This window comes from Haemorhous mexicanus, chromosome 3, assembly GCF_027477595.1.
Source record: "Haemorhous mexicanus isolate bHaeMex1 chromosome 3, bHaeMex1.pri, whole genome shotgun sequence".
NCBI classification, from domain to species: domain Eukaryota; kingdom Metazoa; phylum Chordata; class Aves; order Passeriformes; family Fringillidae; genus Haemorhous; species Haemorhous mexicanus.
Window position 1 is genome coordinate 117,612,735 of NC_082343.1, and position 12,491 is coordinate 117,625,225.

Sequence of the window (12,491 nt, forward strand, 5' to 3'; positions counted from 1 at the left end):
GCCGCCCCCCGCGCCCGCCGGACACCCCCAGAGCGCCCCGAGCCCCGCCGCGTCCGACATGAGGGAGAAGGGCCGCAAGAAGAAGGGCAGGACCTGGGCAGAGGCCGCCCGGACGGTGCGCGGGGGGGCCGCGGGGCGGGTCGGAGGCCGCGGGGCGGGTCGGGGCGCTCCCGGCGGGGCTCGGGGGGGCGGCGGGGCCCGCCCGGCCGCCGCCAGAGCCGGGGGGGTTGTTTTGACCTGGGCTCCGGTTGCTCCGTGTATCCCGGCAGGGATTTCCCCGGGAAGCGGCGTGGGGGAGGGATTGCCGCTTGGATTTGCTCTGGCGAGCGAGGGTGAAGTCAGAGCCGGCAGCAAGTGAGCGGCACGGGGGTTTTTCGGTGTTCGCGGTGCTTTCCGTGCAGCTGGACCCGCTCAGGTGCTGAGCTGCCCCAGGTCAGGCAGAGCTGCACATCCTAAAAAGTGAATTTTTATCTCCCCGTGTCCCAGCGGGTCAGGGTTTGTTGCTCTCCTGTCGCTGGCGGTCCCTGTGAGGGCCGGGCGCGGAGGGTGGAGAAAAGGGAAGTTCGGAAGTGGGACAGGAATGAGAGAGGAAGCTCCACAGGTGCGAAACGCTGAGCTGTGAAAGCTCAGCTCGCCCTTCCCAGGCCGGGATAAATCCCCCTCTCGGAGAGGGGGAGGAGCTGGGGCTCTGGGAACCCTCCTGGAAGAGGGATCTGTTCAAACAAGACTTGAAAAGGCTGGCTGGGAAGCAAATGTAAATAGAAACCTGCGGCTGAGACTTGCAAGGGATATTTTAATAAATAAATTCATTTGGGCCTCGTGTTTACAGCTTGAAAGGCATCAGGATAGCTGTTGTGTTCAGGAGATGCAGTGCAGTTAGAGATTTTTAAGAAATTATTTACTGGTTTGCAGGCAAACACTTTGGTATTGCTCTGCCTGTGTTTTTGTGTGTAATAGTAACAGTTTCTCTTGAAAGAATAGTGGCAGGGTCCCCAGTGAAGAGTAGAGGTGGGATCAGCTCTTTTCCAGCCTCTGAGCACTGCTATCCATCCACTGAGCCCCTCCAGAATCCACTTAAGGGCTAAACTGTGGATTCTGCATGAGCCCTCTCACCCCTGCAGGCTGCACCTTGCCCAGAGCCAGGGCACAGGCAGGAAAAAGGAGGAAAGGATGAGCAAATCCCTGCCAAACCCCCAGCTCTGGCAGATCTGTGTGCTCAGCAGCAGTGCCAGAGGGCTCTGGTCTAACTCCAGCTCCAGTCTCCCCGAGGTCTGGCTGAGTTTTGGGGCAGAAATCCTGGCTGGGGTTCTTGTTGTGTGCTGGGCTTGGAGGGAAGGTTGTGCAGCTGGGCTAAGGAAGGTGAAAGCTCTCAGGAGCTTGTCCTTCTGCTTTTGGAAGGTGACATAAAGCTGTTCCCAAGCTCAGGAATGTCTCCAGGTGTCCCCTCTGTGTGGAGGTTCCCTCCCTGAGCTCTGAGCTGGCTCTGGGGTGACCCCAAGAGTCACTGGGCTGTAGGGGCTGGGCCTGGGGCTCTCTTTGTCCCAGGATCAGAGTCTTGCAGCTTGGAAAAATGTTTTCAGTCCAACTGTGCCCCATCCCCACCTTGTCCCCAGCCCAGGACACTCAGTGCCACATCCAGGACACCTGCAGGGATGGGCACTCCAAACCTCCTTGAGCAGTTCCAAGGCCTGACCACCCTTTCCATGCAGAAATTCCTCCTGGTGTCCAACCTGAGCCTGCCCTGGCCCAGCCTGAGGCCATTTCCCCTTGTCCTGTCCCTGTTCCCTGGGAGCAGAGCCTGATCCCCCTGGCTGTCCCCTCCTGTCAGGGAGTTGTGCAGAGCCACAAGGTCCCCCCTTTTCTCCTTTCCCAGCTCCCTCAGCTGCTCCTCACAGACCTGACTCTCCAGGCAAGCTTGTCCTGGGAAACTCCCCAGCTGCCTGCAGAGCAGCCTCAGGTCATCCCAGCTGGGTTTTCTGTTCCCCCGTGCCTCCTCTCCTGCTCTCTCACCTCTGCACTGGTGCTCACAGGTGGTTGAGGCAGCTAAAGCAGGAAAAACATTGGTTTTTATAATTGACTTCTGGTGCTGATCTGTTCTTGCTCTACTTTGGGCTTCCTGGCCATGAGTGTGGGGTTAGGTCTCCTCCAGTTCTGGGGGGTCGTGGGAATACACTGAGGTAATTTATTCCTGAATTAGCTGAATGCACTGCAGCAGCTCAGAGGTGAGACATGGCAGTGGGGCCGTGGGAGGAGGGAATTCCATGGAAGTGCAGCTGTGCTGCTTTGGAGAGCTGGGGGGCTGCTAACCGGGGCAGCAGAGCAGCAGGAGGTGAGGGAAGGTCCCCAGAAGGGCAGGAAGTCACTGTTGATAAACAGCCTGTTCTCATTTCCTGCCTCGCTCTGCAGCTGCACAGAGCTGGGAGCTGCTGCCTGTGCTGGGACAGGGCCTGGGCTCCCTGCAGCTCCCAACCCACCTGCAGGAGGGGGGAAGCTGCTGCTGGGACAGGGCCTGGTGATTTACAGCCCCCAACCCACCTGCAGGAGGGGGGAAGCTGCTGCTGGGACAGGGCCTGGTGATTTACAGCTCCCAACCCACCTGCAGGAGGGGAAAAGCTGCTGCTGGGACAGGGCCTGGTGATTTACAGCTCCCAGCCCACCTGCAGGAGGGGGGAAGCTGCTGCTGGGAGTTCGGGGGTGGGCAGCACACAGTTTGTGTTCAGGCTGTGCCATGCTGGAGCTGTGCCAGGCTCGGGTTGGGATCCTGCACCCAGAGCTGTGCCAGGCTTGGGTTGGGATCCTGCACCCAGAGCTGTGCCAGGCTCGGGGTGGGATCCTGCACCCAGAGCTGTGCCAGGCTCGGGGTGGGATCCTGCTCCCAGAGCTGTGCCAGGCTCGGGCTGTGATCCTGCACCCAGAGCTGTGCCAGGCTCAGGGTGGGATCCTGCACCCAGAGCTGTGCCAGGCTCAGGCTGTGATCCTGCTCCCAGAGCTGTGCCAGGCTCGGGCTGTGATCCTGCTCCCAGAGCTGTGCCAGGCTTGGGCTGTGATCCTGCTCCCAGAGCTGTGCCAGGCTCGGGCTGTGATCCTGCTCCCAGAGCTGTGCCAGGCTCGGGTTGGGATCCTGCACCCAGAGCTGTGCCAGGCTCAGGTTGGGATCCTGCACCCAGAGCTGTGCCAGGCTGAGTCTGTGATCCTGCACCCAGAGCTGTGCCAGGCTCGGGTTGGGATCCTGCACCCAGAGCTGTGCCAGGCTCAGGCTGTGATCCTGCACCCAGAGCTGTGCCAGGCTCAGGTTGGGATCCTGCACCCAGAGCTGTGCCAGGCTCAGGGTGGGATCCTGCACCCAGAGCTGTGCCAGGCTTGGGTTGGGATCCTGCACCCAGAGCTGTGCCAGTCTCAGGCTGTGATCCTGCTCCCAGAGCTGTGCCAGGCTCAGGCTGTGATCCTGCTCCCAGAGCTGTGCCAGGCTGTGTGTGCACAGCCAGGGGGATGCCAGGGCTGTGCCTGAGCTCAGGGCCCTGCTCTGGCAGCCCAGGGTCATCAGAGAGCTGGCACTGCTGCCTGGTCACCCAGTGCTGGTAGGGAGAGCAGGACTGGCCTTGGTCTTGGCAGGGATGTGTTGTCCTGCTGGCTCCCACACCCCCAGGGGAGGGGGATTCTGCCCCTGTGCCCAGGTGAGAGCCCACCTGCAGAGCTGCCCCAGCCCTGGGGATTCCAACAGCACAAGGACCTGGAGCTGCTGGAGAGAGCCCAGAGGAGGCACCGGAGCTGCTCCAGGGCTGGAGCCAGGCTGGGAGAGCTGGGGGGGCTCACCTGGAGAGGAGAAGGATCCAGGGTGGGCTCAGAGCCCCTGGCAGGGCCTGAAGGGGCTCCAGGAGAGCTGGAGAGGGACTGGGGACAAGGGATGGAGGGACAGGACCCCGGGAATGGCTCCCAGTGCCAGAGGGCAGGGCTGGGTGGGATCTTGGGAATGAGGAATTGTTCCCTGGCAGGGTGGGCAGGCCCTGGCACAGGGTGCCCAGAGCAGCTGGGGCTGCCCCTGGATCCCTGGCAGTGCCCAAGGCCAGGCTGGACACTGGGTCTGGGACAGTGGCAGTGTCCCTGCCATGGAACTGGCTGAGCTGTAATGTTGCTCTCCACCCAAAGCATTCCATGATTCCATGGTCACCATTGTGGTGCCCAGTGGGGCTGAGGGTGGAGGAGGGTGCCCTGGTTCCACTTCTGCCAGGACTGGGGTTAGCAGCAGAGAACCCTGTGGGCTGTTCTGACTCTCAGTCCTGGAGCTGCTGCTGTTCCTCTCCCTGTGTTCAGCCCTGCCCTCAGGCTGCAGCTCCCTCAGGGAGGGGAGGGGCAGAACAGAGTGCTCCCTGCTGTCCCTGCTCTGCCCTGGTGGCCCTGTGGTGGTGCCACAGGGACCTGTCCCCATCCCATTCCTGGCTGGGAGCCCCAGCCAGGCTGTTGTGGTGCTTTGTGGGTGGGAGCTGGAATGGGCTGAGGCTGGAGGGATTTGGGGTTGGTTTCTCAGGGGAAGTCCCTGTGGGTGACCTGAGGAAAGGGTTTTTTCCTGCTGCAGCATGCTGGGCTGGGGCTGTCTGGGAGATGGGCTCTGGAAAGGCTCCTTGGCTGGATGCAAAGTGTTGAGGTGACCCTTTTGTGAGGGACAGCTGCTGCAGCTGTGTGCTTGAGAATGCCAGGATGGTCTGGGGGAAAGGGACTCCCTAAACCTCACCCAGTGTCACCCCTGCCATGGCAGGGACACCTCCCTCTGTCCCAGGTGCTCTCAGCCCCAGTGTCCAACCTGGCCTTGGGCACTGCCAGGGATCCAGGGGAGCCACAGCTGCTCTGGGTGATGCCTTGGGAAGGCTGCCCTGGAGCAGAGGCTGGGCAGAGCTAAAGAATAAAGCAGGGATTCATTAAAGGATCTCCTGCATGGACCCACCTGGGGCAGCAGCAGAGCCCAGCCAGGGCTGCCCCCAAGATGACCCAAAAAGGCCCCAAAATGCACGGCCGGGCACGGGGTCTCTCCCTGGGATCAGCTCTGCTCCATTTGCACCTTGCAGTTCATTGTCCCAGCCCAGCTTTAGCCCAGGCACTCCCACCCTGCTTGTTTTTCTCTCTCCTGTTTGTGCTCCTGGGCTGAGATTTGGCTCATTTGTCCTTGGTGCCCAGCTGGAGCAGGAATTGTCTCCCTGCTCTGTGCAGAGAGCTCACCATCCCATAATATGGAGCCCAGACCAACACACCAAAGCACACAGAATGTGAAAAATAGAAAGCTAAAACCTGAGGCCTCTTGGGCACCCTGTGCCAGGGCCTGCCACCCTCCCAGCCAGCATCCAATATCCCAGTATCCCATCCCTGCCTGCCCTCTGGCAGTGGGAGCCCTTCCCTGTGTCCTCCTGCTCCATCCCTTGGAAATTGTCTCTCTCCATCTTTCTTGTTCACCCCTTCAGGCCCTGCAAGGCCACGCTGGGGTCACCCTGAGCTTCCCTTCTGCAGGTCAACACTCCCAGCTCTCCCAGCCTTTCCTCCAGCAGAGCTGCTCCATCCCTCTGATCACCTTGGTGCCTGCTCTGCACTTGCTCCACAGCTCACACTCCTCCCTGATTGTTCCTGGGAAATGTTTGGAGGCTGCTGTGGAGCCCAGCAGGCTCCTCCTGGAGAGCCTGGCGAGGTTTGGCACTTCTCAGGGAGGTGTTGCACAAGGTGCTGCTGCAGAAGGTTCAGGGAATAATCCCAGCTTGCAGAATGAGCTGAGAGCTGGAGCTGGTAAAGCCTGCCTGGGTTTTTTATCTGTGTTTTATTTGTTGCTCTGCTGGGGTTTTTGGTGGTGCTCTGTTATGTTTTTAAGGCCCTGGGGATTATCACAGCTCCTTCCCTGTTCCCAGGCTGTGGCCAAGGATGAATCTCCAAGGCAGACACAGAGCTGAGGTGAGGGCTGCTCTGTCCCAGCTGTAAAATGCCTTTGCAGAGGTTTCTGAAGGACAGGCCAGGGGGTGGCCACAGCTCTGGGGACTGAGGCACTGTCTGGTGTCCTCCCAGCACGTGACACAGCTCTGTGTCTGCTGCCAGGGAATCACCTTGGCACTGCTTCCAGGGAAACAGGCTCCTGGCTGGGCAGGACTTGGCACAGACCCTGTCACATGTCCATGGAGAAGGGCACTTTGCTTCACTCCTCACTCACACACAGCCCCAAGCAGCTGCAGCTCTTGGATGGATTTTTCCTGGATTTTTTTTTCAAGTTTTTACTGCAGGATTTCTGTGCTGGGGCACCTCCAGTGCTGGGGGCAGCTCTGGGCCCCTCCTGCCAGGAGGGAAAGGAGTGGAACTGGGAAGGGAATGGAGCCCCAGGAGAGGCTGGGGGAGCTGGAAAAGGGCTCAGCCTGGAGAAAAGGAGGCTCAGGGGGGACCTTGTGGCTCTGCACAACTCCCTGACAGGAGGGGACAGCCAGGGGGGGTCAGGCTCTGCTCCCAGGGAACAGGGACAGGACAAGGGGAAATGGCCTCAGGCTGGGCCAGGGCAGGCTCAGGTTGGACATCAGGAGGAATTCCTGCATGTGAAGGGTGGTCAGGCCTTGGCAGGGTCTGCTCAGGGAGGTTTGGAGTGCTCATCCCTGCAGTTGTCACCTGGATGTGGCACTGAGTGCCCTGGGCTGGGGACAAGGTGGGGATCAGGCACAGGTTGGACTGGATGGGCTGGGAGGGATTTTCCAGCCTCAGGGATCCTGGGATTCTGTCACTTCCCAGTAAGGCCAGATTGCAGCTGTGAGCTCAGCTTCATCCTCTGACACCTGCACTTCTGCTCCTGGGAGTTGTAGCGAGCTGAAATCTGCTTTAAGCCCATCCTGGGCATCTCTAACACACAAATGGAGGCTTAGAAAGGGTTCTTGTGTGGACACAGAACTTGTGCAGGATGAGGGGGAAGTGTAATCCCCTCTAATGGCTGGAGCAAACCAGCAGACCACAAAATCCTCCTTCCAGTCACAATAATCCCATTATTGGCCTGCTGTTTGAAACACTCATTTCCAAGTTCCTTTGCTCCTGCTGGGAATGTTAACCTCTGGAAGGGCTCTGAGTTGCTGCAGATGCCACCCCTGCAGCTGTGGGTGTGCAGGTGGCTGCTGGAGCTCAGTGAAGGCCATTTCTCATCTTTGGGGCTGGCAGGCTAAGGTGGGGCTGCTTTGATTGCAGTTACAAGTACAATTAGCAGCACAGCACTTGATCAGCTGCCCCAGGGCCTGGCTCTGGGCTTGGCAGGGCAGCCCACCTTCCCCAGAGTGTCAGAGCAGCTGGACAAGCCCTGGAATGTGCAGAGCAGGGTGGGTGGGTGTGTGAGGAGCTGGGGGAACAGGGAGAGGTGGCTGTGCCAGGAGGGGAATCCCCAGGCCTGCCCCCAGTGCCTCTCCCAGCAGGATCCCAGGTGGAAATGTGGGTGGCTCTTCACCACTGCTCTGCTCCAGGAGAGAAATTCAGAGCTGGTGAAGGATCCCTGAGATATTTTTTGTATTTCATAGAATCACTGAACAGTTTGGGTTGGAAAGGACCTTACATCTGATGTCATGGCATGGCAGGGACACCTCCCACTGTCCCAGGGTGCTCCCACCCCCATCCAGCCTGGCCTTGGGCACTGCCAGGGATCCAGGGGCAGCTGCCCTGAGAATTCCTTCCCAACCTTCACAGGGACCAGTTTCCTTGTTTAGAGCCATAAATGTGCTGTAGGTGTGGGTTTTACCATCCACAGCCACACTTTAACTTGGTCTGTCTTGTGAGAAATGCTACTCACTTGTAAAAAATTCAACAGGTTTATTAAAACCTTATCAAAAACACAGCAGCAGACTGAGTAGAGGAAATTGGCGCCTGGAGCAGAGGATTTTCTCACCATGTGCTCATCCACACAATGAGGTTTTGCCTTTTAACCCTTTAGCCCCTCCCAAAGTCGTGTCCATTGACTCCTTTTTGTTGTCCAGGGGTGGAGTTTAAATCCTTAAATCCTGATTGCAGGTCAGCTGTTGCCATAGTAACAGTGCCACCCTCCCAAATTCCCAAACCCAGGGCACCCCCTGATAACAACACAAGGAGGGTAAAAGATAACTATAAATCTATAAAACTTCTCCTAATGTGTCTACTTGATATTTACCTTTTAATTGTGAGTCACCCATGGCATCACTCATCTGTCACAGTCTGGTTCAGGGGATTTGGGCAGGGGGGTTAAAAGATAACTATAAAACTTCTTCTAACATGTGTACATGATGTTTACCCTTTAATTGTGAGAGTAACCCATGACATCACTCATCTGTCACAGTTTGGTTCAGGGGATTTGGGCAGGGAGGTAAAACATAATGATTATAAATTTATAAAACATCTCCTAGCATGTCTACATGATATTTACCTTTTAATTGTGAGTCACCCATGGCATCACTCATCTGTCACAGTCTGGTTCAGGGGATTGGGCAGGGGGGATAAAACATAGTGATAAATCTATAAAAACTTCTCCAAACATATATGCATGATATTTACCTTTTAATTGTGAGAGTCAGCCATGGCATTGCTCGTCTGTCACAGTTTGGTTCCTGAGATTTGGGCAGGGGAGGTAAAACATAATGATTATAAATTTATAAAACATCTCCTAGCATGTCTACATGATATTTATCTTTTAATTGTGAGTCAGCCATGGCATCACTCATCTGTCACAGTTTGGTTCCTGTGATTTGGGCAGGGGGGTTAAAAGATAACTATAAAACTTCTTCTAACATGTCTGCATTATATTTACCTTTTAATTGTGAGTCACCCATGGCATCTATCACAGTCTGGTTCAGGGGATTTGGGCAGGGGGGTTAAAACATAGTGATAAATCTATAAAACTTCTCCAAACTTATATGCATGATATTTACCTTTTAATTGTGAGAGTCAGCCATGGCATTGCTCATCTATCCCAACCTGGGTCCTGTGATTTGGGCAGGAGGGTTAAAAGATAACTATAAAACTTCTTCTAACATGTGTACATGATATTTACCTTTTAATTGTGAGTCAGCCATGACATCACTCATCTGTCACAGTTTGGTTCATGGGATTGGGCAGGGGGGTAACACATAATGATTATAAATTTATAAAACATCTCCTAGCATGTGTACATGATATTTACCTTTTAATTGTGAGTCAGCCATGACATCACTCATCTGTCACAGTCTGGTTCATGGGATTGGGCAGGGGGATAAAACATAATGATTATAAATTTATAAAACATCTCCTAGCATGTGTACATGATATTTACATTTTAATTGTGAGAGTTACCCATGGCATTGCTCATCTATCACAGTTTGGTTCATGGGATTTGGGCAGGGGGATTTTGGAGCTGCTGCAGCCCTGGGGCAGCTCCTCCTGCTCAGGCTGTGCTCTCCTCCCCAGGCAGCTCAGCCCTGCCCCTGAGCATTGCAGGGCAAGGCTTTTGCACTTTAAAGCCCAAAACCTGGGATGTTTCCTGGTGTAAAACCCAAACCCAGGGGTGTTCCCTGGTGTAAAACCCAAAACCTGGGATGTTTCCTGGTGTAAAACCCCAGGGTTGGTTTGGGCTGGGAGGGACCTTGGGGATCACTGTGTGCCACCCCTTTGCAGCAGCTGCAGGAGGTGGAAATGCCCCTGCTCACAGCTCTTTGGTGGCTGGGACAGATAAATCCAATAAATCAGCTTCTGTTCAATGTGCTTGGGTGTGCTCTCAGGGGGGTGTTGTGATTTCCTCTGCCCTATCTCATTGGCAGGGCCAGGAGGGATTCTTTGGCTGTATCCAAGTCCTTTTCCCTTATTGCCTTTCTCCTGAGCTCTGTCCATTCCCTCAAAGAATGGTTCTGAGCTCTGTCCAGTCTCTCCTGGATGGTTCTGAGCTCTGTCCATTCTCCTGGAATGGTTCTGAGCTCTGTCCATTCTCCTGGATGGTTCTGAGCTCTGTCCAGTCTCTCCTGGATGGTTCTGAGCTCTGTCCAGTCTCTCCTGGATGGTTCTGAGCTCTGTCCAGTCTCTCCTGGAATGGTTTTAAGCTCCCTTTGGAGGGTGTTGGGGTTCAGGGAGGTTCAGGCTTTCTTCTTCATCCTGCTCTCATGTGCTTGCATCTGATTCTGCATCAGAAGCAGAAGAATCATTTGGTCTTTTTCTGTCTCTGGTAGTCCTGGGGTTATTTATTCCCATGACATGTTTATGAAAAGAGGGAAACTCAAATTGTGCAGCCCCCAGTGTGACACAGGCTGAGATGTTGTTGTGAAAATTCAAATTGTGCAGCCCCCAGTGTGACATAGGCTGAGATGTTGTAAAAATTCAAATTGTGCAGACCCCAGTGTGACACAGGCTGAAATGTTGTGAAAATTCAAATTGTGCAGCCCCCAGTGTGACACAGGCTGAGATGTTGTTGTGAAAATTCAAATTGTGCAGACCCCAGTGTGACACAGGCTGAGATGTTGTTGTGAAAATTCAAATTGTGCAGACCCCAGTGTGACACAGGCTGAGATGTTGTGAAAATTCAAATTGTGCAGCCCCCAGTGTGACATAGGCTGAGATGTTGTTGTGAAAATTCAGATTGTGCAGCCCCTAGTGTGGCCTGGTCCTCACTTTTGGCTGCTCCCAGGCACACCAGAATGCTTGAGGTGCAGATTTGCTTTTTCTATGATTTTCAGTTTTTCTGCTTCTCTGGGTCTCTTTGGAGGAGTAAGAGCAGAGGGCAAAGAGTGTTGGAGTCCTGGATGCTGAGAATTTTAAATTTTCTGTGCTGAAGGGCACAGACCCACAAGGAAATACCTGAAACTGTAGAAAAAGCTTCAAAACTTAATTAATAACACTAAAATTATGAGTGTATAATTTGATTAAAGTGTATAATATCACTAAGTAAAAGACTACAAAATATAGTAATATATATAAAACAAAATAAAAATTTTAAAACAAACCTTCCGAAACCCTCCCCTCCCCTTGAGATTCTGCAAGGAAGGATTTCAGTTGAAGGGTTTGCTTGTAGATGATTTGTAAATAAACCCAGTAACAAACTGGTTTTGTTTACAGTCTCCACACACAGGGCACTTCCCTTAAATGTGCTTCAAATGTCATTTCTTGGGACACTTCAGGCCACTGAGGCTTCCTGTCCAGCTCTGAGCTGCTGTTTCCTCGAGGTCTCTGGGCACCTTTTTGTGTTCTCCAGCCTTAAGAGGAAGGGATGGGGGCTGAGGTTTCCCCTGTGCTCCAGAGGGGAAGGAATTTTTATTTATACCGTGTGAGTTTTAGAGTATTTTATTAATAAAATAATATTTAATATAACAATATGAATGATATAATATATACTATTAATTAATAAAATCATTCCCAGAAGGACCAGGTTGGAAGAGACCTTCAAGACCATTGAGTCCAGCCCAGCCCCAACCCCTCAGCTGAACCCTGGCCCCCAGTGCCACCTCCAGGCTTTGTTAAACACCCCCAGGGATGGGCACTCCACCAAAGGTTAAATAAAGTGGGTCACTATTTTTTGGTATAAGGATTTTAAGGTTAAACTATTTAATTAAGAAATTATATTTAAATTATTTTTACTTTCAACTTAAGAATTAATCACTTAAAGTTTGTAATGTGGGGTTTTTTCTTGTCTAATTACAAAATATGATTTAAACTTATGAAGAAGGAAGAAGGTGAAGAAGGATTAGATTTGTTTTAAAATTTTTATTTTGCTAGGGGAGAGCAGAGCCCTCCAGAGGAGCTCAGCTTGGCTCCTGTGTCCTCCGTGGGCACCTGAGTGTGGCAGTCTGGTGGCTCCAGATGTTTGGGCTCACCTTGATCCTCAGAGGTGGGGACAGGTGGGAGTGGCTGATCCCAGAGGGCTCTTCCAGCCTCAGTGATCCCAGGACTGTGCCAGCCCTGCCCTTGCTCTGGCTGCAGTGCCACGAGGGTGTGGAGCTGCTTGGCAAACTCCTTCATGGAGCTTTTCTTCATTAGAAGAGGAGGTGGTGCTGTTTGGGGCTGGGGTCAGGTCCTGATCCCTGGCACAGGTGGTGGGACAGCCTGGGGGAAGGAGCTGTGCCAGGGCTGTGGGTGCCCCTCCAGCCCCATCAGGACACTCTGGACACCCCACAGGAGCTCAGTGCCTGTGGGGACATTCAGGCATTTGGGACAAACCAAATGTTTCTCCCATTCAGAAAACGTGAACGTGTTGAAGTCCAGTCTCTCTCCATGTTATTTTCCCTGGTGTGATCTCCACAAATAACCAAAAATCGTTGAGTCTTTTGGGTAGGAAAGGAATTTGTGGTAGAGAGGAAGGAAGAGAGAGAAAGAGGAAGGAAGAGAGAAAGAGAAAGAAAAGGAAAGGATTTCCAAATGTCAGAAATCTTAAAGATGATCAAATATTCATGTGTATGATATTTTCATTAATCCAGCAGTGCCAAGCCCACCACCAAACTGTGTCCCTGACAGCCACATTTGTGTCCTTTTAATACTTTCAGGGATGGTCACTCCACCTCTCCCCTGGGCATCCT

The 12,491-nt window shown here is 53.7% G+C and overlaps 1 protein-coding gene across 1 annotated transcript in view; it reads left to right on the forward strand.

The window, feature by feature from the left end:
• ASXL2 (ASXL transcriptional regulator 2) overlaps positions 1 to 12,491 on the forward strand; it is an 82,233-nt gene continuing 69,742 nt past the window's right edge. The window contains exon 1 of the mRNA XM_059843198.1: positions 1 to 115. Within this exon, the coding sequence (XP_059699181.1) occupies positions 59 to 115 (57 nt within the window). The 5' untranslated portion in view covers positions 1 to 58. The remainder of the gene's footprint in view (positions 116 to 12,491) is intronic.